The sequence below is a fragment of the Gopherus flavomarginatus genome, chromosome 12, assembly GCF_025201925.1.
Source record: "Gopherus flavomarginatus isolate rGopFla2 chromosome 12, rGopFla2.mat.asm, whole genome shotgun sequence".
In the NCBI taxonomy this organism is placed as follows: domain Eukaryota; kingdom Metazoa; phylum Chordata; order Testudines; family Testudinidae; genus Gopherus; species Gopherus flavomarginatus.
In genome coordinates this window covers 27,673,023-27,700,478 of record NC_066628.1, presented here as the reverse complement: position 1 = coordinate 27,700,478, position 27,456 = coordinate 27,673,023, and the positions used below count along the sequence as shown (strand labels likewise).

The 27,456-nt window shown below is 47.3% G+C and overlaps 1 protein-coding gene across 5 annotated transcripts in view; it reads right to left on the bottom strand.

Annotated features, from left to right (window-relative positions):
- The window catches only part of DNAH9 (dynein axonemal heavy chain 9), a 392,319-nt gene that overhangs the window by 271,489 nt on the left and 93,374 nt on the right, over window positions 1-27,456 (bottom strand). For 4 of the 5 annotated variants that reach the window (XM_050919194.1, XM_050919196.1, XM_050919197.1 and 1 more), the window contains 9 exons: window positions 27,203-27,307; window positions 20,598-20,755; window positions 18,236-18,374; window positions 16,895-17,182; window positions 16,012-16,222; window positions 10,704-10,831; window positions 6,844-6,952; window positions 6,052-6,199; window positions 3,897-4,071 (listed from right to left, as the gene is read on the bottom strand). In XM_050919194.1, coding sequence (XP_050775151.1) covers window positions 3,897-4,071; window positions 6,052-6,199; window positions 6,844-6,952; window positions 10,704-10,831; window positions 16,012-16,222; window positions 16,895-17,182; window positions 18,236-18,374; window positions 20,598-20,755; window positions 27,203-27,307 — 1,461 coding nt within the window. Of the gene's footprint in view, window positions 1-3,896; window positions 4,072-6,051; window positions 6,200-6,843; window positions 6,953-10,703; window positions 10,832-16,011; window positions 16,223-16,894; window positions 17,183-18,235; window positions 18,375-20,597; window positions 20,756-21,520; window positions 21,551-27,202; window positions 27,308-27,456 lie in introns of those variants that run through there. The other variant, XM_050919198.1, reaches the window with a different exon arrangement.

Genomic DNA, 27,456 nt, shown 5'->3' with positions numbered 1-27,456 from the left:
CTTTTCTACCATAAAACAATACACACAGAGAGTCACCCCCTTTGACCTCCAAAGCCCAGTACAGAACCTCTCCTTCCACTCCCCAAATGACAACACTGACCCCCACTTCCACCCAGTAAACCCCACTGGCCCCACTTCTATCTCCAAGCCTAACCACTGACCTCCCAACCCAATCAACCCCAACACTGACTGCCCTTCTACCCAAACAATGCCCTCCTCAAAAAAATCACCCTACCCCAAGCAGAGTTTTTACCCCCAAGAAGTGAGAAGTGCCAGGGACTCCATGAAGGCCACTAAGGACTTTGCTATTGCTATCACTTGTAAGTGGAAGGCGCCCAGATACTCTGGTGATGGGTGGCAGTACCAAACCCTAACAGCTGCATGTGTGGTACATTTTGCAGGGGGTGCTTGTTATATATTCTTTTAAGTGCTTGGCAGAGGCCTCGCTGCCCATTTGAATGTGGCTGATTAGCCATGCACTGAAAATGGCAATGTGGAGCTCAGGAGCTGAGCTAAGAGCTCCAGCTGTCATGCACAGGAGCTCCTCCGCTATGAACTTCCTAAGCTTGGCAGTAGCAGAGCTTCTCACCTTCAGACCTCCTAAGATGCCCAGAAGAGAGAGGAGAGAAGCTTCCCTACTCTGCCCTTCCTACACTCGGAACCCCCTGTCCTCTGTGCACCACAGGCCTGCAGAGGGTGATGGAGCTGGTGAGAACTGAGGAGCAGTGGATGAGATCTACTTATGGAGGGAACTGATTTCAGTTACTTCAGTGGGAGCTGCAGCTGCTATCACCTCTGGAAATCAAGCCACTTAATTAGATGACCAGGTATAGATTTAGGGGCTTGATCTTAGGCCTCCAAGTTGGAGTTGACGGCCATTGTGTTGATAATTTCCCTGCTGGTGCGGCCAAGGAAGTTTCCTCCATAGGGTGTTATATGCTCTCAGATCTCTCTGCTGGGACTTCAGATTTCTCCTGCTTGGCATCTGGTTTTACTAAAAATGACCTGGAATATATGTTCACAAGCAGTATGATTACAGCACGGCTGGCACTACCATTTAGGCAGCATAGGCAATTGCCTAGGGCGCCAGGATTATTGAGGGGGCAGCATTTTGCCGGGGGGGCAGCAGGCGGCTCCAGTTGACCTGCCGCAGGCATGCCTGCGGAGGGTCCGTTGGTCCGCGGCTCTGGTGGAGCTGCCGCAGTCATGCCTGCGGACGGTCGGCTACTCGCGCTGCTCTGGTGGACCGCCCGCAGGCATGCCTGCGGCAGCTCCACCGGAGCCACGGACCAACGGACCCTCCACAGGAATGATTGCGGCAGCTCCATTGGAGCCGTGGGATCAGCGCGGGGAGCGGCGAAATGGCCATGCGCATAGGGCGCGAGAAATCCTAGTGCCAGTCCTGGATTACAGTAACTAAGTCCAGGCAGCTAGCCTGAAAAAACAAAGCACCCAGCAGAGCAGAGGGTGTCCCCAGGGCTAGCAGTACCTCTGCAAAGCTCTGACACTTGGCCAAGTGTCTTTTTATTACTATTACTAGCTGCATGTCGTAAAATAATAGCAGCTACTGGGAAACCAGGAAACAACCATCTTGCCCCAAGACGTGTGGGAGGAGCATGGGCAAGCAAGGTCAACATGCTCTGGGCCTGTGCTGGAGTGAAATACCCACCCCCCTCTCCTCCACAAACAGTGTCAGATGGAGGGAGGCAGGGACTGGGTGAGCTGCATGAGAGGCAGCTAAATGAGGAAGGAAGCGTGATGTAGCATTCAAGCCCCTGCAGTTCCAGCTACTTGGAGGACAGGGAAGATCAGGGGAGAAGGTCTCTCGGAGTCCTGGCACCAGTACCTGTGTTCAGGTAACAATATGGGTTTCCCAACAGTTGGGGACAGTGTTTCAGCTCAGTAGGGAAAAGATTCCTGCCTAAAGGAAGGGAGTCACTTGCAGAAGAGACCACATCCATCTCGTTTCACATAAACTTCTGGCCTAGGAGGCTGACATCCTCTGTTAATCCACAGAACAGGCACAGCATGGGCAGCAGCAGGGCAAGCGTCCCCCACATGGCCTCTGTGGTTGTGACTGAGCTGTGAACTGAAGGGACTGCCTCTAGGGATGAGATATGATTTATCCACATGGTCCATTCGGGGTTTCTGTTGTGCCCACAGGAACAGCAGTCTGATATGGACACCTGTCTGTCAAAGCCTGATTGAGACCCACCAGCTCACTCCAGAGAGCACCCAACAGCTGATAGGATGGTCAGACACAGCACCCAAGCTCCATTCCCAGCCTTCTTTATTTCCCAGTGGAGCAGGGCCTGCGCAGCTACATTTCTGCACAGCAGTAGTTGCATCCAGCACTAACTTTTCAAGAGTTCAGCCATCATTTAAGACGGGGTGGGCAAACTACAGCCCATGGGCCTCATCCAGCCCACCAGCCGTTTTAAGCTGGCCCTCGAGCTTCCACTGGGGAGCGGGATCTTGCGCTGCTCCAGACAGGGAGCAGAGTCAGGGGCTGCTCCACACAGATCCTGGAAGCCACGGCATGGCCCTGCTCCTGCGCTCCAGCTGGAGAGCAGGATTGGAGGCCACTCCACGTGGCTCTCAGAAGCAGTGGCATGGCCCTGCTCTGGCTCCTATGCGCTCCAATGGCCCCGCTCCAAAGGCCCTTCCAGAGCTCCAATGGGAGTTGCAGGGGCGATGCCTGCGGATGGGGCAGCATGCAGAGCCATCAGGTTGCACCTCTGCATAGCAGCCAGAGAAGGGACATGTCACTGTTTCCAGAAGCCGCCTGAGAAAAGTGCTGCCCGGAGCCTGCACCCCTGAGCCTCTCCCCATGCCCCAACCCCCTGCCCCAGCCTTGATCCCCCTCCCACCCTCCAAACACCTCAATCCCATCCCAGAGCACCCTCATGCACCCCAAACCCTTCATCCCCAGCCCCACCCCAGAGCCCATACTCCCAGTCGAAGCCCTCACCCCACCCCGCACCTCACTCTCATTCAGCGTGGAGCCCCCTCCTGCACCCTGAACTCCTCATTTCTGGCCCCACTCTGCAGCCTGAACCCCAATTTTGTGAGCATTCACGGATCTCCATACAGTTTCTATTCCTAGATGTGGCCCTCAGGGCAAAAAGTTTGCCCACCCCGATTTAAGCACTTTAAGAACAACTGTATTTTCAAAAGTGCTTGGCACCCAGAAAATCCAATTTTGACATTTATGACCAGATTTTCAGAAGACCTCAGCTCCTGACATGCACCCAGCGTGCTGCATGCTTGTGAACAAAGAGCCACTGTTTACCTCTGCCATTTCAAATGGATCAAATTAAACCAAGTGCGTCAATCCTCAGTTCAGCTCATTGCTACTATTTCTTTGTTATTCTTCTTAGAAACCTTACAAAGCTGATACCCTAAGTCCTGTGGTAACAAAACATTGTCTGATCTATGTCATTGCCATGGCACTCCTACCTATAAACACACAGTGAGTTGGCAAACTTTGCTATCTCTTACCGAGCTCCAATGATGTATTCATTACTATCACATTCTGCAGAGTGTTACTGCTTCAATTAGTCAACCTACTGCTGCAGAATGAAATGTTTGTACATAAGTTAATGTCTCTCTGATCTTTGTTGCTTTAATCCTTGACCCTTCCGCTCTTATACTGTTTCTTGGGCAATGATGCCTTTCACAAACTACCATGTTTTCTCTGTAAACAAGGTAGAGAAACAGCACCGCTCATTGCTCCAGAGGTTTCTATTCCATTGACAACTGTATTCTAGCCCCAGGAACGCAACACTATACTTGCGCATCACACTAAGTGTAATAATAATCAGAATAATAAAAGAGGCTACTGTCTAAATGGAATTCTACATTAATGAGCCCTACACTTATAGCTCTCATCTTACCTGATCCTGGAACATTGCTCCACCAAAGGCCCAGACAGCAGCAAACACGAAGTAAAGCTCGTAGAGTTCCTTGGGGCAGTCTGGAGGAGTGTTCTCCGTAGTTAGGAGACACTCAAGAAGGTAACACAACATCTGAACCATACTCTGTTCAGGAACTGGAATAATCTTCTTAAATCTAAGGGAGGGAAATTGAAAGCATATGAAGTATAATTGGATTCAGCATGATGGTAGTTAGCAATACAGAGGAATGTGCATATAAATCCTCTTTCAGAACATTAACATTTTACTTTTCTGCAGTGTGTATCTTCCTTATGCAGGGATACAGTGAGAAATAAAACACCAGCTTTCATCCCTAGGCCTATAAGTGCAGGCACATGCACAAGTAATAACAGTCATAAGAAGTTTCAGACATTTAAAAACTTTGATCCTCTTGAAAGTAGTAAAATGGGAGACTCACTAAGGGCAATGATTTCCTGTGAACATCATGAGTTAGGAGCGGTCATATAGAATAAATCCTTTCATCTCGCTGTTTTAAACCAACTTAGGAATTCTGTAAATGTAGCTGAACTAATATTGTGGCTGGCGGGAAAACATTGAAGTCTTCCATAAAATAATTACAGTTATTTGAAAGGTTGGTCCTACAATTTCTGAATTAAGCAATTTACAAAAATACCTGGTTTAGAACTGTCAGCAGCTAATCCCTGCGATTCCATGCTCTGTCACAAACCTCAGGAAACAGAGTGAGAACCATCCTACGTGTTGTGCTGCTGATGGCTATAATCAGACTGGTCACACAGGCAGCAATCTTATTGCAAAACTCCCTTCATTACAAATCCCCATTTTCACTACCTCAGGCCTTTCTGCATATCTGCCTTTTGGGCTGACATTTCCTAGGCCTGGTCTCTGCCTCAACGTGCATGTCCTTCTGCCAAGACTCTTGTTCATGTATAAGGACTGGGGTGGAAGATGCAAGAAGCTGTGTCCAGATGCTGCTCACTAAGTGGACAGAGGAAGTGCCCTCAGAGCCATTCTTCAGAGCTGCACAGCTGACATCCTGAGCATCTTGACTGTCCGGATCATCCTTCTCCATGGCAGTTGTGTAAGCTCAGCCGCATGGAGGCTCTGTGCAGGCATAACGGTTAATAAAATGGGGTCCCACAGGCCTCATCATTGATTACTGCTGCCAGAGCCTATAAGCCAGTTGGACATCAAAAGGATAACAATCTAACCTGGCCAATGAGGCAGCTTAATGAGTCACTGAAACCCTTATTTATAGCAAAGGAAAAACCACCACTATTGATTTAATGGTTCCCAGCAGTGAACTGTGCGAGACTGGAAAGGGACGCAGACACAATTTCTTCTGCAGCTGTCATGAAAAGAATCATAGAATATCAAGGTTGGAAGGGACCTCAGGAGGTCATCTAGTCCAACCCCCTGCTCAAAGCAGGGCCAATCCCCAGACAGATTTTTGTCCCAGATCCCTAAATGGCCCCTTCAAGGACTGAACTCACAACCCTGGGTTTAGCAGGCCAATGCTCAAACCACATAGAGAAGAACTGGCAAGGGAGAGATCTCAACCCTTCTTATCAGGGAGGTTCCCCGGTGACAGCTGGAGGCCGGTTACAGCTGAACTATACAGTCCAAGAGGGCATGGGCACAGCACCTGGGGAGGGAGAGGATGACGTGTCCCTCAACTTTACTTCTTAAAGGCCAAAAACCTTTCCCCCGAGCAACTATTTGAAATCCACCTTGTTGAGTGAAGCGCTCTGACCCACTGACTTAACCTTTTCTACGTTCTTTCCTGTTCCCTCTCCAACTGACAGATAATTGGCTCCTGCATCATACAACATCCCAGCATGCCTCGCACTAGTGAGCCCACACTTACTACAGACACAAATTAACAGTAAAATGTCAAATTACGCTTAAGTGAAACCTGGGCTGCAGCCAAGCAAGGGTATGAATTTGGGAGCCAGCATCCGCTCCTCCTTCCCCACAAACACTACACTGAAGGAAAGCCAACACTGCTCAGTCAATGGGGCCTTTCAGAGGCAGGGCAGCAATTTGCTTGGCAGGGGCCCATGCAGCTGTGTCACCCAACAGAGCCACAACATGGTGGGTGTCGCTCACATACACGTTATGTCCCGTTATACTGTACCTAGTTCTAAGAGTGTCCAGGCAAAGCGGCAGGTACTTGTCAAACAAGATGGTCAGATTAGCTCGTTCTGACTGGATTTCTCGTCGGTCAATCCAGCTGCTAACGGGGGGATTCCAGCCCAAGTCTGCTGGGTTGATGTACAGAATGCCTAGAGACCCAGTGCAAGAGAGACAGACACAGAAAGGACATGGCAGAGACTGGTACCTTTCTCCATAAGAACTGTTCACCTTCCCTCACTAAGATCATAGTTTAATAAGTGCAGCAGCGTACCACACTGCACAGCCTGTTGCTCTTACACAATTGTAATTTAGTCCGGATTTGTAAAGGTGTTTAGGTGCCTAACACCTATTGAAATCAGGCACTTTTCTCTTGAGCCTCAGCTCCCATCCATAGACAGGGGAGAACAATACTTCCATTCTCCCACGTTGTCTCTGCCTTGGCTATTTCAGCTGTAAACTCTCCTGAACAGGGACTGTCTCTCACTCTGTTTGCACAGTGCCCCGATCTCAACTAAGCCCTCTATGCGCTACCCTCATCACCACCTTTGTCGTCAGCGGTTCACCAGTGAGTGCTGGGTTTCTAGGTTCTGCTGCCTGCTTCTCGGTCACATGCCCTGTCAGCCAGTGGCATTGTGAATTAAGGCTGTCACTTTCAAAAGGCCTAAGGAAGTTGGGCACTGAATGCCAGCGGGAGTCAGGTGCCAAAATCTCCTGAGCCCTCTGAAAATCTCAATCCTAAACTTCACTTTGTGCGAGTGGAAAGAGAATGCCCTCTTATTCCCCCTTGACCTACCTGCTCTGGATACAGTGGCTGGAGTTGCTGTGCGTAGGTGACTGATCTCAAAGAGCAGCCTCATGGTTGGGTTAAGGGGAATTCTTTCATTGCTTGCTAGTGTCAGCACCTGCAAAGGACAGACATATTCAGAATATAAGCCTCATGGCAGCGGCATTCCTCAATCCTGCTGGTGAGAATTGTTCATTCCCATGTTATCGCCGTATGACTCAGGCATGGTCTTCCTGACAGGACCTCTGCACTGCTTGATTAGGATTTCATCCAGCTCCTCAATGCGATGCATATGCAAAGGAAGCCATGTCCTTCCATTTTGCTCACTTACTGTGCAAACCCTTCTAGTCTATCCTCAGATATCATGGATTACATGCTTTGCTATCTTGCTGCTCAGCACCTATTTGATTTTTTCCTCCAAATATCTCACCTCCAGTTTAGTGAAGAGGATTTCAGGAAGTCTCCAAGACTCCCCAAGATACACAAACCTGCTTACATACATTCTAGGATATGTTGTTATATCCTTCAAGCCTTCTACTCTCCAAGAACAGGAAAATGATATCCTGGGGGGATCTCACACTCTCGCTACAACAACACACCTGGAAACACCCAAGGAATAAAGACTGAACAGAGGGGAAGTAATGGTCCCAGGCTAAAGGGATTTCTAGCCTGTGTATAAAAACCTGGGAAACCCAAGCTGCAAAAATAAGGCCTTAAGAATCTGCCAGCCTGTTTATCACTCAGGGTGAGGAGTATGTTAAACTCAGTTAGCAGTTTTGTTTATTTACTACGTAACCTGCTTTGATCTGTTTTCTATCACTTAAAATCTATCCTTTTGTAGTTAATAAACTTATCCAAACCAGTGTGCATTTGACTAAGGTGTCTGGACAAATTCCCTGTAAGCTGCGTGGCCACGGAGTTAGCTATCAAGGGCCACACAGGCAGGGATAGGCACCCCTCCCCAGCCCAGCCCAGCCCTGTCCCACTGGAGCTGTTGGGGAGAGGAACCCCACCACCAGCCCACCCCAGCCCAGGCCCACAGGAGCTGCCGGGAAGAGGAGCCCCTCCCACAGCCTGGTCCGACCTGGTCCAGGCCCGTCCCAGCCCTGCCAGAGTTGCCAAGGAGAGGAGCCCTTCCCCCAACCTGGCCCAGCCCAGCCCCACCAGAACAGCTGCATCCCAGGACACACACCCCTCCCGCAGCCTGGCCCAGCACAGTCCAGTCCTGCCAGAGCTGTCACAGCCAGGGAGAGGCACCTCTCACCCAGCGCAGAGCTGCTGTGCCAAGAGAGGGCTGGAGGGAGTCCTCTCTCCCTGTCGCAGCCCTGGGGCAGCCTGCACCCTAAGCCTTTCATCACCAGTCCCACCCCAGAGCCTGCACCCCAACCATCTGCCCCAGACGAGCCCCCTGAATCCCTCATCCCCAGCTCCACCCCAGAGCCTTCACTCCTAGCCAGAACCCTCGTCCCCCGAAACGTCAACCTCAGCCCCAGCCCTGAGCCCCCTCCCACACTCCAAACCTCTTGACCCCACCCTCGCCACACATCACCTCCCTATTGGTGCACATAACAAAATGAATTCCTCATATGGATGTAAAAAATTAGAGGGAACACTGGTGTCTGAGGAAAATCTCAGCTTGGTTACCACAAGTGTGCACGGTCCTCTTCACGCTGAGGGAGAAGCAGACCGGGTGTTAAACCCATATACTGGCCAGATTTGACCAGGGCAGGACAGTACTGCTCGGGGATCCTAGGCTGGGAGGCTGGTGGCTAGACAGCCTGCATGTGACTGCATCTGGGTGTGCCCCTACCTGTGTGAATGCTAGTGAAAATGCAAGCTTGGAGGGTTTCGCAACTTCTCACTGCAGCACAGTGAGTGGGATCACAGGCTGGTGGGTCAGAGGGCTCAGTGGCACCCATGTTCCAGGTGGCAGTCCGTGGGGAACCCATCACAGCGGGGACCCCCATGATGTCATTTTCCCCCTTTTATATCTTCTTCCCATTAGCTATAAAGCTCTTATGTTCTGACCTGGGTCAAACAGTTCCCACTGTGCAGTGCTCTCTCTGAGAGGTTTCTATTGTACACAGTTCCTGGGATAATTCTTGTGTGCATTTCCTCAATAAAAGTCATTAACATTGTTTGGCCTTTTTACTGTTGTATCGGAAAGGCTGCTTGTGGGTGTTTTCAATCTCACAACATGTTTCAGTAACACATACATAGCCAAACTTCATAACTTCACATATGACGATAGCACATACAATCCAACAAGATATTAATGTGTAGCAGATCGAGACTTTTAGAATGATACTTCACAATACATTCTTTGTACAAAACATATCCTAATTACATGACAGTGGTGAATATTGGGGTGCCAGGGTGTCACAACAACAGAAACATGGTGGAATAGTAGTCATGCCTGGAATACAGGGATTGAAGAGTATGTGCTGTTCAGGAAAGACAGAAATAAAGGTAAAGGTGGTGGAGTAGCATTGTATATTAATGGTGAGATAGACTGTAAAAAAACTAGAAGTGATGTAGTGTGTGAAATGGAATCTGTTTAGGTCAAAATCACTTTGGAGAAGAAAGGTAACAGAGGCTCCACTGGAACAGTGCTTGAGGTACGCTACAAATCCCTTGAATCTAATTTGAATATGGATAGAGACCTACTGGAAATTGTGTGATTATGGGAGACTTCAATTTCCCAGATACAGATTGGAGGACAAGTGCTACTAATAATGGTCAGGACCAGATATTCCTGGATGTAATAGCTGAAAGATTTCTTCACCAAACAGTCACCAAACCAACAAGAGGCAATGCCATTTTAAATTTAGTACTGGTAAGTAGTGAGGACCTCATAGAAGGGCTGGTTGTAGAGGACAACCTTGGTTCGAGTGATCATGAGCTAATTCAGTTTAAATGAAATGGGAGAATAAACAAAAATAGATCTGCAACTAAAGTCCTTGATGTCAAAAGTGCAAATTTTATAAAATTAAGGGAAGTAGTTAGGGAAGTGGACTGAAGAACTCAAGGATCTGAATGTGGAGCAGGCTTGGAATTACTTTAAGTAAATGTTGCAAAAACTATCTCAAGCCTGCATCCTAAGCAAGGGGGAAAAATGCCTAGGGAAGGGTTGAAGACCATGCTGGATTAAGCGTTTCAAGCAAGTGATTACGAGAAAGCAGAAAGCCTACAAAGAATGGAAGGTAAGATGGATCAGCAAGGAAAGTTACCCCTTGGAGATTAGAAAGTGTAGGTACAAAGTGAGAACTGCTAAAAGCCAAGTAGAGTTGGACTTTGAAAAGGAAATTAAAACCAACAGTAAAAGGGTCTAAGAACATAAGAACGGCTGTACCGGGTCAGACCAAAGGTCCATCTAGCCCAGTATCTGTCTACCGACAGTGGCCAATGCCAGGTGCCCCAGAGGAAGCGAACCTAACAGGCAATGATTATCCATCTTCATCCTCTGACAAACAGAGGCAAGAATGCCATTCCTTACCCATCCTGGCTAATAGCCATTTATGAACTTCACCACCATGAATTTATCCAGTTCTCTTTTAAATGCTGTTATAGTCCTAGCCTTCACAACCTCCTCAGGTAAGGAGTTCCACAAGTTGACTGTGCCCTTCTGGCCTTAAAGTCTATGAGACTTCAATGTACTGACTGCAGCAGAACAACGTTACCCGCATCACTCCAATTCAATAACATGTCCCTGAAAATTAATGCTTGTGCTGTTTTCCAGATGTAATATTTTATTTGCGTGATGATTTTTGTTTTTATTTGAAGAAACACAGTAACAACTCTTTCATACTATGAGCTATGTTCTCAACCTATCTATTTCTCCTATGGGTTGATCAAAGAATATCTATTACCTTATTATCATCCATAACTGTATTAAGAGACTCAATCCACATTGGATCAATATCACCATCCAGCACCATCCACTTGGGACCATCATGTGCGACATTGGCCAGCTCTCGCATGATTGATGAAAACAGTCCTAGAAAGATGACACACATTCCTTCATGATCACGGAATCTGCAACTTGCCCAACTAGTTTTCTGCAACAACTTTCTTAAATGCCAAAATAAAATCTCAGTGCATTTTATGATTCAAGTCATAAAAAACCATGTAACAGGATATCAGGCTAAGCTGCTTTGGGGGAAAAATGAATGTTATCAATTAATATCAATGAAAAAGATTGCAGGCCAGCGTGTAACTCATTACTACTGGGGAGCACTGAGGGCAAGAAAACAGTGATGAGTGGACACTCTCCACTAACAGGGAAAGGAGGAAGTATATTTAACAATATAAAGGTTTGGAAAACTGTTTGAATATAACTTGGGATTTCTTATGACTGCTTCCTCAGCTGGAAGTACTGCCAGGGAACTCAAGGTGCATTAAGCATTGGGTCATGGCTTTGAACTAGAGAGACGGGGAGTGAGAACAAGAACAGAATGAATGAATGACAGAACCACATGCTAGTGAAATCAAGGAAACTGAGGAAATAAAATGTCTCAGGGGAAGCAAATAATTAATGATAAGAAGAACAAGAATGCTGGGAATATAGCAGCAATGCTGTAGAACAGAACAAAATGCCTCAAAACTATCGTTTGTCAGTGCACAAATATTTTCACATTAAAACACCGAGAGAGACTTTGGGCTGCATGAAAAGTATCAGGCAAGCAGAAAAAATGTCTCTCTATTGGCAAATCCTCAAAACTGTGGCTTTGCCCAAGGTGAGTATTTTCTTGAACAATCCAGAGTAGAGGAACTGGAGGCAGGCAAAAACCAAAGAGGAGGAAGAAAAGGGTCTCAGCTGGAACTGGAGTTCTTGGAGCAGATCCCTTTGCTCTTGGAATACACCTACACTCTTGATTACGTCCCAAACCATGGAGAGTTGCAGAGGAAAGCCGTAATGTCTAAAGGAGGTGTGGCTGCCATGCACACTCAGTTTATTCCACTTCCTCCCAATCTAACATGGACTCCAAAAACATGCAGATGGGAATTGAGAATGTCCATCTGCTCTGGCACTCTGTTCCAACAGAGATGGGTTTGAGGTAAGGCAATTTACACAATGGGTGCTGGGTGGCTCCCTGGAAGAAGGCATCAGATTTTGAGGTCAGGTTAAGAGAATAACGCTTCATAAAGGTATGAGCTGAACTCCCACTATGCACAAATTCGACCACAGGGACATTATGGATGTATGCTCCAGAAACTCCCTCGGACTGAGTTGTTTATTCTGATACCATTGAGAATGGAGACGCATAGCATCTCACAGTGCAGATCTCAATCCATTATGACAGTGATTGAGAAGAAACCACCCCTCCACTAACGTTGCTCTATATTCCATAAACTGGGGAGAGAGTGAAATCAACAGACAATTTTGGTTGTACTAAGGGTACGTCTGTACTACCTGCCGGATTGGCAGGTAGTGTTCGATGTATCGGGGATTTATTTATCGCATCTCATCTGGATGCGATAAATCGATCCGCTAATCAACGTCCGTACTCCACCTCGGCAGAAGGAGTAAGTGGAGTCAACGGGGGAGCCACGGCAGTCAACTCGCCACCGTGAGGATGTCCAGGTAAGTCAAAGTAAGATACTTTGACTTCAGCTATGCGAATAACATAGCTGAAGTTGTGTGTCTTAGTTTGAACCCCTCCACTAGTTTAGCTCAGGCCTAAGAGTCCTTTCAGAGTCCTATTAAAGGACCTTTTAGTAGGCAATGTGTGAAACCTGCCCTCCCCTAGCAACGAATGTAATTAGGAAAGAAAACAAGCAAACAGTCTGATTCAGAAGAAAATCAGTGACTGGGTGGGGGTCAATATAGCATGAGAATGTAGGCTTTTGTTAGGCTGCGTAAGAAGAGTGAGCCATGGGAGCTCTCTGACTCTCCTCACTGATGTTACAGCTACAAGAAACACAGTTGTCAGGGGCAGCTGATGAAAAAAACATTGCAGTGGGGAGTCCCTAAGCCTGGGTAGAATGAGGACGAGCTCACACAAAAGCACTGGTTCAGGAAACATCAGCCACTGTCTTTACAACGTCCCTAAAAGCAGAGGCCTCTTGAACTGGAATGTGATTTGTGGCTCTGTCTGGCTTGGGCTCACTCCAGGCACCGTTTGACCAAAGTTAGCCCTGGCCATCACTCAGGTCAGACTCCACAGCCTCGTCTGTGACCTGCACTTCATTTCTGTCACTTGTGATTTAAGGTCTGTAGTTACAATCAGATGAAATTGGCACTGTAGGAGGTCAAAGGCAGAATATGTTCTAGGGATGAATGGGCAGTTTATCTCTTGGGAAGACAGCTGGGTATGATTTATTGGCGGCTTCTTCTTTTGCATTCCTCTGTTTAAGGGATCAGGGCATAGGCAGTCTGGCCTAGTGGTCGCAACTGGGCTGAGGTCTGCCCACCAGGGCTGGTAGTCATGGGCAGGGGCTGGAGGGATCGCAAGGGCCCGGTTCCGTAATCAGAAGTCAGAGTCAGAGTCAGGCCAGGGTTGGAAACCAGAGATCAGAGGCAGTAGTACACTAGTACTGAGAGGTAGGAGTCAGGGTCAGAGTTAGGCTGGAGTCGGAGGCCGGAGATCAAGCACAGTCTGGAGCTGCAGCAGGCCAAAGTCTGCGTGGTTGCCCAGACAACTTCTTAGGCCAACCCGTGGGGTTAAATAGAGTACTTAGCCAATCAGTGGACCGCAGGGTACCATCACGCTAGGTTGCTTGGGCAGTACTTCCTGCAGCACTAACTTCCACAGTGCTCCCTGGCTGTGCCTCTACATGGCCTCCCAGTGGCACTAAGGGACTCTAAGGGCTTGTCTACATCAGAAAGTTGCAGCGCTGGTGAGGGAGTTACAGCGCTGCAACTTAGGAGGTGTACACATCTGCAGGGCACCACCACCGCTGCAACTCCCTGTTTGCAGCGCTGGCCGTACTCCCGTTTTGTCTCGGGTGTAGAGGATCCAGCGCTGGTGATCCAGCGCTGGTAATCAAGTATAGACACTTACCAGCGCTTTTCTTGACCTCCGTGGAATAAGCAGGTATCCCAGCATACCTGAGGAAGCCTCTGGTAATCAAGCTGGTCTCCTTCCCCGGCTTGCTCTCGCGTTCCCCGAACCCCGAGCAAGCAGGTCTCCTTCCCTGCGGTTTGCTGGGTGGTTCCGGGAACGCGAGAGCAAACCGCGGCGAAGCTGGTCTCCTTTCCCGGTTTGCTCTCGCGTTCCCGGAACCACCCAGCAAACCGCAGGGAAGGAGACCTGCTTGCTCGGGGTTCGGGGAACGCGAGAGCAAACCGCGGCGAAGCTGGTCTCCTTTCCCGGTTTGCTCTCGCGTTCCGCGAACCACCCTGCAAACCGCAGGGAAGGAGACCTGCTTGCTCGGCGGTTCGGGGAACGCGAGAGCAAACCGGGGAAGGAGACCAGCTTCGCCGCGGTTTGCTCTCGCGTTCCCCGAACCCGAGCAAGCAGGTCTCCTTCCCTGCGGTTTGCACGGTGGTTCGCGGAACGCGAGAGCAAACCGCGGCGAAGCTGGTCTCCTTTCCCGGTTTGCTCTCGCGTTCCCCGAACCCGAGCAAGCAGGTCTCCTTCCCTGCGGTTTGCACGGTGGTTCGCGGAACGCGAGAGCAAACCGCGGCGAAGCTGGTCTCCTTTCCCGGTTTGCTCTCGCGTTCCCCGAACCCGAGCAAGCAGGTCTCCTTCCCTGCGGTTTGCACGGTGGTTCGCGGAACGCGAAAGCAAACCGCGGCGAAGCTGGTCTCCTTTCCCGGTTTGCTCTCGCGTTCCCCGAAACCCCTTGAAGCCGCCCAACAGCGCTGCAGTGTGGCCACATCTAACACCACTTGCAGCGCTGGTTGCTGTAAGTGTGGCCACTCTGCAGCGCTGGCGCTATACAGCTGTACTAATACAGCTGTAACAACCAGCGCTGCAAAATTTTAGATGTAGACATGGCCTTAGTCATCACAGGCTCTACAGACATGGTTCTAGTCCCAAGGGCCTCACACTCTGCACCTCCCAAACTGCAATTGCCATTAAAAACTAGCACCAATGTACATTACAAAAAAGAATTGTCTTAATTTAAGCTTCACGCAGCCTTTTAGCAAACTTTTAACTTGCGCCTGTTTTCCCCAGACCCTGGGAAGATGCGTCTCTCTTACTGTTAGTCAGTAAAGAGAGCATGTGGCAAGCAAAAGTAATTTCTGAGGCCGAGGAAACCTTTCCATCAGTGCTGTTGTGGCTGTGCTATTAACGGTGAGAACACAGTGAAATGTGTGCATGGAGAAGGTGAGATGGAGTGGAACATGGTGCCCAGCTCATTTTCACCATAGTTACATCATTCCTGGTTTGAAAGTAGACCTCTACTCCGCTATAACACCATCTGGTAAAACACGGGTTCGCATATAGCGCGGTAGAAGAGGGGCTCTGGCGGCGCTTTAAAGGGTCTGGGGCTCTGGCAGCTGTGGGGAACCCAGGCTCTTTAAATCACCGCCGGAGCCGTGTTGCTGCTACCCCGGGGCTGCTGCAGCGGGGCTCGGGCAGTGCTTTAAAGGGCCCGGCGCTCCAGCTGCAGTGGCCAGAGCCCAGAGCTCTGTAAATCACCACTGGAGCCCTGCTGCTGCTACCCCTGGGCTGAGGCAGTGGGGCTCGGGCATCGCTTTAAAGGGCCAGGGGCTCCACCAGTGATTTAAAGGGCCAGGGGCTCCCCACGGCTGGAGCCCTGGGCTCTTTACAACACCGCTGCAGCCCTGCCACCACTACCCTGATATAAAGGCGTTTCAGGTATAACATGGTAGGGATTTTTGGCTCCCTACAACCACGTTATATTGGGGCAGAGGTGTACTCAGCGCTTTCTAGTTCAGCCAATTATTAGCAGCAGCCTGTTCAGGTTAGGAACTTTGAGTCTCTTCTATATGGGCAGGACAGCTGATTCTTAGGGTAGCTAGGTTAAAACAAGATTTATTCCAGAGCAATTCTCATCTGAAAGTCAGACTGGCTAAAGAATCTCATGTGCCTCATTAGCAATAAAGCATTAACACACTGTAGATGTTAGATGTGTTTTTGTGCTTGAGATCTATGGAAAACCACCACATAAGAGCAATGAACTATTAATATTATTATTGCTGTTGTTTAGAAAGTTTACAGAAATACCCTTCCTGGTCAGTGGTTTATGTGAAAACACACCTACCATCTTTCCATTCTCTTGTGGCTGGGTTGATGATGCCAAAAAGTTCGTCATTGGTGACTGCTTTGGGGTTGAGGTCTGTCCAGACAGGACGTCGTTTCATTATCTGGTAAGTCTTATTCAGAGATTTCAGTACCTGAGATTTGCCAGTGCCAGCATTACCCACTACAAAGACAGAGTGCCGCACAGCCAGCAACTCCTCCAGCTGCACCACCTGCAAGAGAAGTCAACTAGAAAGCTCACCAAATCTCAGACCAAATTAACAACCGAAAGTCCTGCTTTATTGAGCAGCCACAAGGGACTATTAAGCCCATTGCTCTAATAATAGTGTCTTCTTGCAAAGCAGAACAGAATCACTGCATTATTGTTAAGGATACAATTTAGTCATGGAGGTCACAGAAATCACAGATTCCACGTCTTTACTGGACCTCTGTGACTTCTTCAGCTTCAGCTGTCAGGAGCTCCAGCTGGGGCCAGAGCTGGGGCTATATGCTCCCATCCTGTAGCTCTGGCTGGGGCTGAAGCCTGAGCTGTGCCCCCACCCAGTGGTGGTAGGGCTTGGATTGTTGGTCCCCCCACCTCCCGCAGCAGGGCTCAGGCTGTCAGTCCCCCGCACCCCTGGGGCTCCAGAAGTCATTCCTTCCCCCACACCCAGTCATTATTAGTAAGTCACAGGCAGGTCGCAGGCTCCCGTGAATTTTTGGTCTGTGACTTTCACTAAAAATAATGGCCCTTGGGTCGGCCACACCGGCCGCTGCAGAAGTCCCAGAAAGTCACAGAATCTGTGACTTCCCTGACTTCCATGATAGACTCGCAGCCTTACTTGTAAGTTAAGAGAATACTGAAGATTAAGTAAAGGTTTGAAGCTGGGATGAAAGAAACTTACTTTGAGCACAAAGTTGTCTTCAGCCTGCAGTTTGAGGTCTAACACAGCCTGTTTCACAAACGATTCAAAACGCAAGTCTCGCTTTCTGGGGACATCCAAAGCAGGAAAAAGATCCCCGATCAGTCCCATAAACACTGGCATGTCGTCTGTCACAATCTTAGGGATGTTGAAATCACGAAGAGAGCGCATAAGAACCTGGTCTTCGGGACGATCGGGGTCCCCTCTCTTAAGGGAGCCAGCAACAACCAGCACTGACTTAATTGCACGCAGGCCCCAGTCATAGTGATCCTAAACAGAGCAGAGTGAAAGGAGTCATTTTTGCTTAGCTGGCTTGCCAGAATACAAAACAAGGAAGCAGGCAGTTCCAAATGGCCACGCAACCCAACCGCAGAAATTCATCTGAATCTTCTTCCATCTGCACAGTCCTTGTTACAGAATGCAGTACCAGTCTGGCTGCTAGGACTTCCACCCCATCTTCCTTAGGTGGGATTCAGCTAATATAGGATTCAGTAGGTACAGCAGCACTGGAAGGAGCCGAGGAGATCAATCCTAACCCTCCAGTGCTCCCCTGGGCCCCAGCTACAAAAGCACTAGGCCCAATGGAACTTTATCCTTCCCCCAGTCATCTGGGCTCAGAGAAGGAAGAAACACTAGGGCGGAGCCAACCCATGGGCAGAGACTCAGCCAGCAGGAGCCAACACAGAAGTAGTAACAGCAGCAGGCATCTTGCCACACCGATGATGTCATCAGGCTGCTGGCTAGAGCATCCCTCTCTGCTGATTGGCTTCTGGCCCACCCTCTTTATCCCCCTTTCAAAGTCCCTCCATCCTCACTCCAGCTGACCTCCAGTCTTCCATCCCTCCGCCCCCCTCTCCTGAGACCGACCAATTCATTTCATATACATTCCAAGGAGGCCATCATATGGCCATGAAGTCCTGTCGCTACAAACCTGCGCTGGATTTGAACCACCTGCCAAAAGATGAGAGGCTCTTTCTTCCAATACTAAACCTGAGACACCCATTATGATTATGATTCAGCATGTTTATTATGGTAGGAGAAGCTGCTGGCTGTGGGACAACCAAGAACAGGGCCCATTGTGCTAGCACTGTACAAACACAGAGTAGCAGACGGACCCATATTTCCCCCCAGTTTACACAATGTGCCAATTACAGTTTCCCTGTGCACATTTTCCCTTAATCAACAGTGCCCGCGTGCAGGGAATCTTGTGGATCTGCGCTTACACATGCCAGTCAAGTTGGTCACAGAGCTTAGGGTAGTGTTACTGGTCATTAGGAGATTGACATATTTAATTGCACTTTATAGCTCATGAAAGAGACTTACCTGTTTGGACAGGAGTTCTTTGCATAATTGGTAAAGGGTAATGAATTTCCTAGCTAACAACCGGGCCTCAATGAACCCCTCAGCCACCAACATGATTTCACAGATCAGCTCAAAGTCCGGCACAACCATTGCACATGGCCTAAAAGCGAGGATGGGAAAAATTATTACAGAGCTTTATTTCCACTTCATCCAAGGAACAGACGCAACTTTGTTGGCAAACGTTTCAGCACTGTGACTGAGAGGGACAGCTGAGGCTGGGGTTGGTTTCGATTCTGAGGAGGCACGTAAAACAAAAATTCCACAAAGCTACAATTGTAGAATCAGAGAGATATAGGGTTGGAAGGGACTGAAAGGTCATCTAGCCCATGCCCCAGGATTAAGTACACCTAGACCATCCCCAACAGAGGTTTCTCCAACCTGCTCTTAAAAACCTCCTGTGATGAGGATTCCTCAATAACGTCTCCTACACCAGTTACAAAGCACAATTTCCTATCCTGGCTACAGAATGAATCTTCAAAACAAGCAGCAGCTCTGTGCACTCATCCTATCTCAGGCACTAACTGATACAGACTGATGTCAACACAAGCAACATGTGTGATGTGGGGGGAAGGGAGAGAAACACTGACTCCACCTCGGAAGTCTAAGAGCCACCCAGACTAAGGCTTTTCCTTTCTAAAGGCTGGGATGGATGGCTCCCAACACAATGCCAGTGCCCACGCTCGGGGACAAAGGAAGACAAGCTGGCTCAGATCTCTTCACATGCTGACAGGACGGGAGGGTGGGGGAGAGAGAGCCTGAGGCACAGGGAAAGTCAAAGACAGAGAGGCTCATGCTGCTGGCATGTGGGTCTCTCTGGCACACACTGCTCATTGCAGGACATGGCTGGAAATCATTAATTGATACAGTCACCTTCATTCAGAATCCCAGCCCTCTTTAAGCCCAGGGCTGTAGCTCCAAGTGTTCCCCCTCCCATCTGACAATACTGTGGTGGCAGCTGTCTGTCAAACACTTTGGCATGTTTGCAAAGAAACAAAAGGGCCTACAAAGCAGGCAATAGGGTTCTACAGAGGGGATGGCCTAGGAGCAGGGTGATGCTGACAGCAGATGTGACTGTCAGATAGTGAGGGTGTTTGGCCAATACGTGCAATGAAAGGTGCTTACCGAGCTCTGGACACACAGGTATGTCTTCTACGCCCGTAGTTGGCCCAAGTCAGGTAACTCGGGCTCATAAAATTGTAGTGTAGATGTTTGGGCTCTAACCCAATGCCAAACGGCTACACTGAGGTCAAACAGCCCCTTAGCCTGATCCCCGCGAGCCCAAGTCAGCTGATATGGGCCAAATATGGGTGTTTAATTGCAGCGCAGACATACCCTAGGGGACAGATTTCAAAGGTATTCAGGAACCTGAAGATGCAGATAGGTACCTAGCTGCATCTTTAAGTGCCTAAATATCCTTAAAGAACTGGCCCTGAGTCTTCTCTGTGTCTAGAAGAGGTATGGCGTGGGCCATGCTGAGGCAAGCCTCCCAGGACTTACTGCCCTCCAGGGTGGAAGGGTCATAGCAGGGTCTGTGCCATACTAGGCCTCTCTGCTGAGACAGACATTGGGCTAATTAGAGTTGGACAAGATGTTCTGGACAAACAGTAAGTTCACCAAAAAAAGCATTTTGGGGGCATGAATGGAGGCTGAATTTGGGAAACAGTTTTGGTTGAAAAACAAATAAAATTGGAAATGTCAAACAGTTCAATTTGACATTTACACCATGAACCATTTCGACATTTTGTTTCAATCGGTATTTTGTTTAGAAAATGTCACTTTGAATAAACAATAGAAACATTTTGTTTGATCTAACAAAATGTTTTCAGTTTTTTCTTTCAGAAAAAAAAATTTACTTGCTTAGAAAAACTGATTTTTTTCCCCATCTGTTCAGGTCATCCACCAAATGATCAATTATTTGCTCAGCTCTGTGACCAATGAATACAAACTGATGGTGGGGTCTGTAATGTGTTACACTAGGAACTGGACTGGGAATGCCAATCCATTTCACAGAGGCCACTGAATAACCATGAGGTGGCAACAACCTTTGGTCACCAGCAGACTGGGGCAGATTTGAACTTGTGATGAAAGGATTCCATCACCATACCCTTGAGCCAGCCAGCTGCCAAAAGCTGCTTTTAACATCTCAGAGACTTGTGCCTGTTTCTCTTCCTGAATGTTCATAAACTAAGACTTTTTGTCCAATATCTGAGCTATTAATAAAAGTGAATGGAAAGGCAGCTGTGTTCTGAGTCCCCTGACGACACTGACAAAAGTAAAGGAACTAGTTTATTAAACAGGGCGCAAAAGCTGATCTGCACCTTACCTGAAAAGAGCTTTCAAGTTCTCAGGTAGTTCAGTTCGTCCAGCATAGCCAGGGTTCATTGTAATGAAAATGCCAACAGAAGGAATCAAATTAATGTCTTCTCCAAGGAAATTGAAACGCTGCTTTTTGTCCCTTATGGCGTCCTGTATACTTTTAACCTGAGAACCAGAGTCACTATTTTAGTTTGAGCATTCAGCTATAAAGAACAGACCACAGTATAGTATCTGTGCTGACTTATTTCTGCTGGGTCCCCCTGAGAAGTCTGTGGTTTAGAATTGTTCTTAACAATTTCGTACACAGTTTGGTGGGAGGAAACCTATGTGACATTGGAATACAAACTAAAATATGGACAAAAAGTCCCAGGTACCATAGCTTCATAGACTCCAAAGCCTGAAGGGATGACTCTGATCATCTAGTTTGACCTCCTGCATAACCACAGGCTGGAGAACTGCCCCAAAGTAATTTCTAGAGCAGATCTTTCAGAAAAACATCCAAGCTTGATTTTAAAATTGTCGGTGACGGTGCATCCACCAGGGCCCTTGGTAAATTGATCCAATGGTTAATTACTTTCACCGTTAAAAATGTACAGTATGTCTTCTTTCCCATCTGAATTTGTCTAGCTTCAACTTTCAGACATTGGCTTGTTCTATACTGAAGAACTATTACTAAACATTTGTTCCCCATGTAGGTACTTACAGACTGCGATCAAGTCACCTCTTGACTTTCTCTTTGTTAAGCTAGATAGACTGAGCTCTTTGAGTCTGTCACTATAAGGCAGTTTTCCAATTCTTTAATCCCTCTTGTGGCTCTTCTCTGAATCCTCTGCAATTATTAACATCCTTCTTGAACTGTAGGCACCAGAACTGGACTTAGGATTGCAGCAGTGATTAATACATCAATAAATGTATAATGTACAAATGTACCTGTTCTATGGACTAGACCAAAGGCTCCCAAACTGTGGTTCACAGAGGCCTGGTGCAATCCCAAATATCAGAGGATGTGGTTGTGAGACAATCAATGTATTAAAAACATGCTCTGTGCTATGGTAAAGTTTGAGACCCCTTGCCCTGGGCAGATGTAGTCCAAAAATACTTTCCAATAGGACAAGTTGCATGACATTAAACATACACCTTCCCTTCATTTTCTTGTGCTCCAATGCAAATAAATGAAACACAGAAGCAGTGTTCCATATTATCCCTGGGAGTTTCATAAAGGTACAACCATTTCATGTAAAAACTGGTGCTACTGTATGATACTATAATGCTATTTATTTCTTTACTGCTTCCAATTTTTAGAATACAATTTCAGGAGCTCATCTAGTGCTCTGGGTGCCTATCCCGTAAATGAGAAATCACCACACAAACAAAAGCATTACCCTTAAGTCTCTCTCAGCCCACACTAAACCTCCAAAGCCTGACCCCGGGAGGGGCTGGAGGGCGGGATCTGGGCTTTGCAGCATGCCCAGAAGGCTCACCACTCCAGGCTCTGGCACACCAAGGCATGGGAAAGAGTTCCAAATCCATGGCCTCTTCCAGAGAATACCCTGACAGCCACTCCTTCTCATTTATACTTAGGGAGCTTCCAGCTTGGGCACTGCTGCTGATCTCCACTGTGGTGGTATGTCACAGAGAGGTGATCTCTCGTAATAAATGCACATTACAGAATTTGGGTCTTATGTGCTGTACAGTATCCAGGGCCTTGCCTACAGAGACCTCCTTCTCTCTCCACCTTTATGCTCCATAGCAGGAAAACTGCTACCAGGTAAAGATGAGGATAAGAACAGCCCTACCGTATTAGACCAATGGTCCATCTAGCCCAGTACTCTGCCTTCCAAAAGTAACCAGTGCCAGATGCTTTCGATGGAATGAACAGAACAGGACAATTTATCGAGTGATCCATCCCCGGTCACCCAGTCCGAGCTCCTGGCAGGTGGAGGTTAAGGGACACTCAGAGCATGAGATTGTGTCTCTGACCATCTTGGCTAAGAGTCGTTGATAGACCTATCATCCAGGAAAATATATACCGGTAATTCTGTTTTGAACCCAGTTATACATTTAGGATGATACAGCTCTGTCTAAGATCCCACTATTTTAGGATAGCGTCTGTATTTTCACATCCAGCCTTGCTCTTCTGGTAGGCAAGACCATTTGAAGGCTACTAAAACTACAGGAGAGACAGAAATCATCCGATGGATGAATTCAATTGACACACAGCAGGAATCTAAGTAATCTGCAGGCAACCCAAAAGCTCCACAAGTTTCTTCTCAGAGCTAATGAAGATAATCTGATGGCACTTCTGACCCACTAATCTAGGAACCATCATCTTTCAGGACAGCTATGGAACTCTCTCAAAGTAGCCATTTGTCCCAGTCACACAGCTGGACACACTCTTGACTTAAACTTTGCCTGTGACACTGTTTATCAACCTCCAACCATTACAGCAGAGAACTGATACACAGAATAACTTACAAGTGGTTCATAAAAACTTGACCCATCACTATACAGGAAGGAGGACTCTCCAACAACCGCAACCACAAAACCCCTTCTCAGAACCACTGCTGAGATTACAACAGCTCACCAGCTCAGCTTAGCCCACCCAGAGTGCTGGTACCTGACCTCAGCCCTGCACCCATGGATGGTCTGAAGAGATGATAATTCAATTATCGTCACACTTCACACCAGGATGAAGTACCCACCCACCCTCATTGTCTAACACTGGGCCAGACACAGTGGCAGAGGCTGGAAAGGCCTGAGGGTTGTCCATAGCACCATCTGTAATTCACAATTCTCAAGACAGTGTCACGAGCCTGACAGAAGTACTACAACCCCTCCCCCGCAACCTGCTATCTGCTGCCCCCTATCCAATACTGCTCACAGGTGCCTGCGGTGCAACCAGAATTTTCCTAAGAAGGGGGCCCCGGTTACCTGCCAGATGGCATGAGCACGGAACAGATGGAGGAGGAAGCACGAGGAGAGAACAGCTCACTGGTTCTGGGAAGCAGGAAGCCAGGTGAGAGAGACCAGCTGGGACTTCTCCCCTCCACTCCTCTCCCACCAGAGAGACCAGGATCAACTGGGACCTCCCCTCCTACCAGGGAGTGTCTATGGCCAAGTGGGAGAACCTGGGGCCCCCTCATTGCACTCCTGCAAGATGCTGTAGGGAAGTTTTATTATTCCTAAGCAAAGTGGCATCTATCTTGCTGGTACTTGAGTACTTGAGTGAGATCATTTACGTAATATCTGGTGAGACACTGTATCAAATACTATATAACAAACATACCTATGTGCCACCTACTCTGTTCCATCTATTAATTTTTTGTTTCTCTTTTTTTCTCATTTTATTGATCACATCTCTATGCTTCTCATTTATCAAGTTCACAGCAGATTTGAATCTTCCAGTGCTAACTAATGTTTTACTTAACATTATTTTCAATGAGGGAAAGGATCTCCACATTTTTTCCACTAGTGGAATCAGAACACCACTGAGCTGTCTTAAATTGTAACCAATTGTCTTTCTTCTGCAGGAAACCACACTGGCATTAGCAGTATGAATAAGACAACCCATGACATATGGCTGCTCCTAATGGCAGCTAGCAAACAGGGTGACAGAACAGCACTAGAGTCGCTTATTCAGTTACAGCATTCTAACTCCTGGAGAAAGAACCATTCAAAGCTGAGTCATCTCTGGGTTCCTTTGGCCAAGCTTCCTTTTTTATCTGTACTCATCTAAGCAGTCAGGTGCTTCTTTGGGGATGTCAGGTGATCTAATGCTTATGACATGCTAATATTATCAAAACCTGTCCCAATATTATGGCCTTTGTTTTATAGACACAACTATACCTTCACCTCCTGAAAATGTGTGTCCTGATTTTTCACATTTGCTTACAAAATGTAATGTGATGTAAAGGGTCAACGGTGATATAAGAGAAACCCAGCCAGTTAGAGTGATCTTGTCCATTTAGCCTACGGGTACTCAGCTTGGGGGTCAGGGGGTTGTGACATCATTGTCCTTCCCATAGAGCTAAATCATGGCTACACCCCCCAGCTACACTGGAGGAGGGTCTCATGGGGTTCTTGTTATTGGTGTGGAAAAGCAGGCCCCAGTATGAAGAGACTGGGTACCAGTAACAAAAGAAATAGGAACTTACAGCTCAGCCAGTTTGGCCTCACCAAACTTTTCGGGTGTTGCTTGCAGGTTTCACAGTGTCATAACTTTAGTCCCAGATTTGGACCTTAGCGTCCAAAATATGGGGGTTAGCATGAAAACCTCCAAGCTTAGCTACCAGCTTGGACCTGGTACTTGCTGCCACCACCCAAAAAATTAGAATGTTTTGGGGCACTCTGGTCCCCTGAAAAACCTTCCCTGGGGACCCCAAGACCCAAATCTCTTGAGTCTCACAACAAAGGGAAATAATCCTTTTTCCCTTCCCCCCTCCAGGTGCTCCTGGAGAGATACACAGACACAAGCTCTGTGAATCCAAACAGAGTGACTCCCCCTCTCCGTTCCCAGTCCTGGACACAAAAGCACTTTCCTCTTCACCCAGAGGGAATGCAAAATCAGGCTAGCAAATCCAACACACACAGATCTCCCCCTGATTTCTTCCTCCCACCAATTCCCTGGTGAGTACAGACTCAATTTCCCTGAAATTTCCCAGAAAAGAAAACTCCAACAGGTCTTAAAAGAAAGCTTTATATAAAAAGAAAGAAAAAAATACATACAAATGGTCTCTCTGTATTAAGGTGACAAAATACAGGGTCGATTGCTTAAAAGAATATTGAATAAACAGCCTTATTCAAAAAGAATACAAATCAAAACACTCCAGCACTTATATTCATGCAAATACCAAAGAAAAGAAACCAGATAACTTACTATCTGATCTCTTTGTCCATACACTTAGAAACAGAAGATTAGAAAACAGAAACTACTTCTCCAAAGCTCAGAGAAAGCAGGCAGACAGAAAACAAAGACCTCAGACACAAAATTCCCTCCACCCAAAGTTGAAAAAATCCGGTTTCCTGATTGGTTCTCTGGTCAGGTGCTTCAGGTGAAAGAGACATTAACCCTTAGCTATCTGTTTATGACACACAGCCCCCGTGTTTTGTTCTGAGTTTGGAGTCATATGCTCTCGACATTCAAAGCACAACTCAGATGAATCTGCCAGTGGGTCCCTTGGGGAACCAGCAAGGAAATTCACTGGTTTGGGGCACACCTTTCAGTAACACCCCTTTTCCTGCCAAGGGTGAATGTGAAAAGAATGTTCAGCAAAGTTTTGTGTGGACCTGGGCAAGTTTTGCCGAGGAGGCAAAAATGCTAGTTTCACCCAAAACTAGCACAGCTCTAACCTCCTTACTGGTTACTATTTCCTGATTCACTTTTATCTCATTATGACGTTGAAGCATGTAACGCAAGCCTTAGTATGTAACTTCTGGAATGAAAATTCAAACTTCAGGCTAGGGAGCATGAGAAAAGGACCAGAAACATGTTGGAAGGAAGAAAAGCAAGAGGCAAAGCAGAGAATAAGATTTAATACCTCTTTCCCATCTCTGTTTTCCATGGTTCTGTACTATCAATGTATCCTCAAGATATACATGCATAAAGGCTGTAGCTCTCCCTGGGAGATCCAACGGAATGACTCCCACTGACTTCAGTGGGCTTTGAATCAGCCTCAGAATCCCTCTTCTCCACCTAAAAACCTATTTCTATCTGGTCTCCATATGGAAAGAGAAACAGATTTACTGGCCATGATAAGCATGTAGGTTACAGTAAAGTCAGTTCTCAGCACTAAAATTAAACTTTGTAATTGTTGCACAAAGGGTTAATAATGCAAACGCTCATCATCCTAGTAGAGTAATTTTTCATATAGATCTGTGAAAAGTTGTCATAAGAAATTCTCTCAAAATGATCAAGCATTGGTCTGCTCGGTTCCACTTTTTTGTCTGATGGAGAAAAATAAGGTGCCTACAATGGTGGGTGTATGAAGGGTCTGGGCTATTCTAGCTATGAGGTACCAATTTCATCCGCACCATCATACAAAAGCACATATCTGGGGTAACCCAGACGTGCAAACTGGGGAAAAAAATCTGTAATTTGGAAGAACTGGCTGAGCAAAGGCATCATATGGCTCTCCCAACTGGTCAAGAATGAGGGCCATATTTCTTTTCTAACCCTAAAACAAGGATATGACCTGCCACTCTCAGCAGAGTGCAAGTACTTTGTGGGAAGAGGAGTAATCACAGCCCGTGAAAGAACCCCAATGGCAGAGCATGTTACAGCATGTTAACAATGCTTCTGTGGCTCTCGGGCCACACCTGATATAGCAAATGAGCCTATCTAAAATGTACTGGACACACAGGGGTTGTGCAAAAAGTGGCCTGGTCATCTGATGTTTGTTGGTGCTGTATAAAGAAAAAGGAACCCTGATGCATATGCTGTGGGACTGTCCAACAATCAGGCAGATGTGGGAAGTGGTGGACACAAGTGCACTTAACTTCAGCAATCAAACTTCAGCTGAAAATTACATCTGGGTTTAACTCCACCACAAAGACTTTGGTGCTTGATGGCTGCAGTGCTCACCAATCACATGACTGTGAGTACTCTTCACTTACCTGTACAGCCACCACTGAAAGGACCTCCACTGAGATTCTATTAAATTCATCAAAACAGCCCCAGGCGCCCGTCTGGGAAAGGCCTTTGTAAATATTTCCACAAGACTGCAACAAAAGAAGTACAAGAGCAAAATTACCAATGCCATTAGTTTTAGAGAAAAATGGATAATCCATTTTCCACACTATTTATTTATAACAATCTCCGGTATACTGTGGGCGTTCAGAAAAGTGCACCAAAACAGCAGGCACAATAA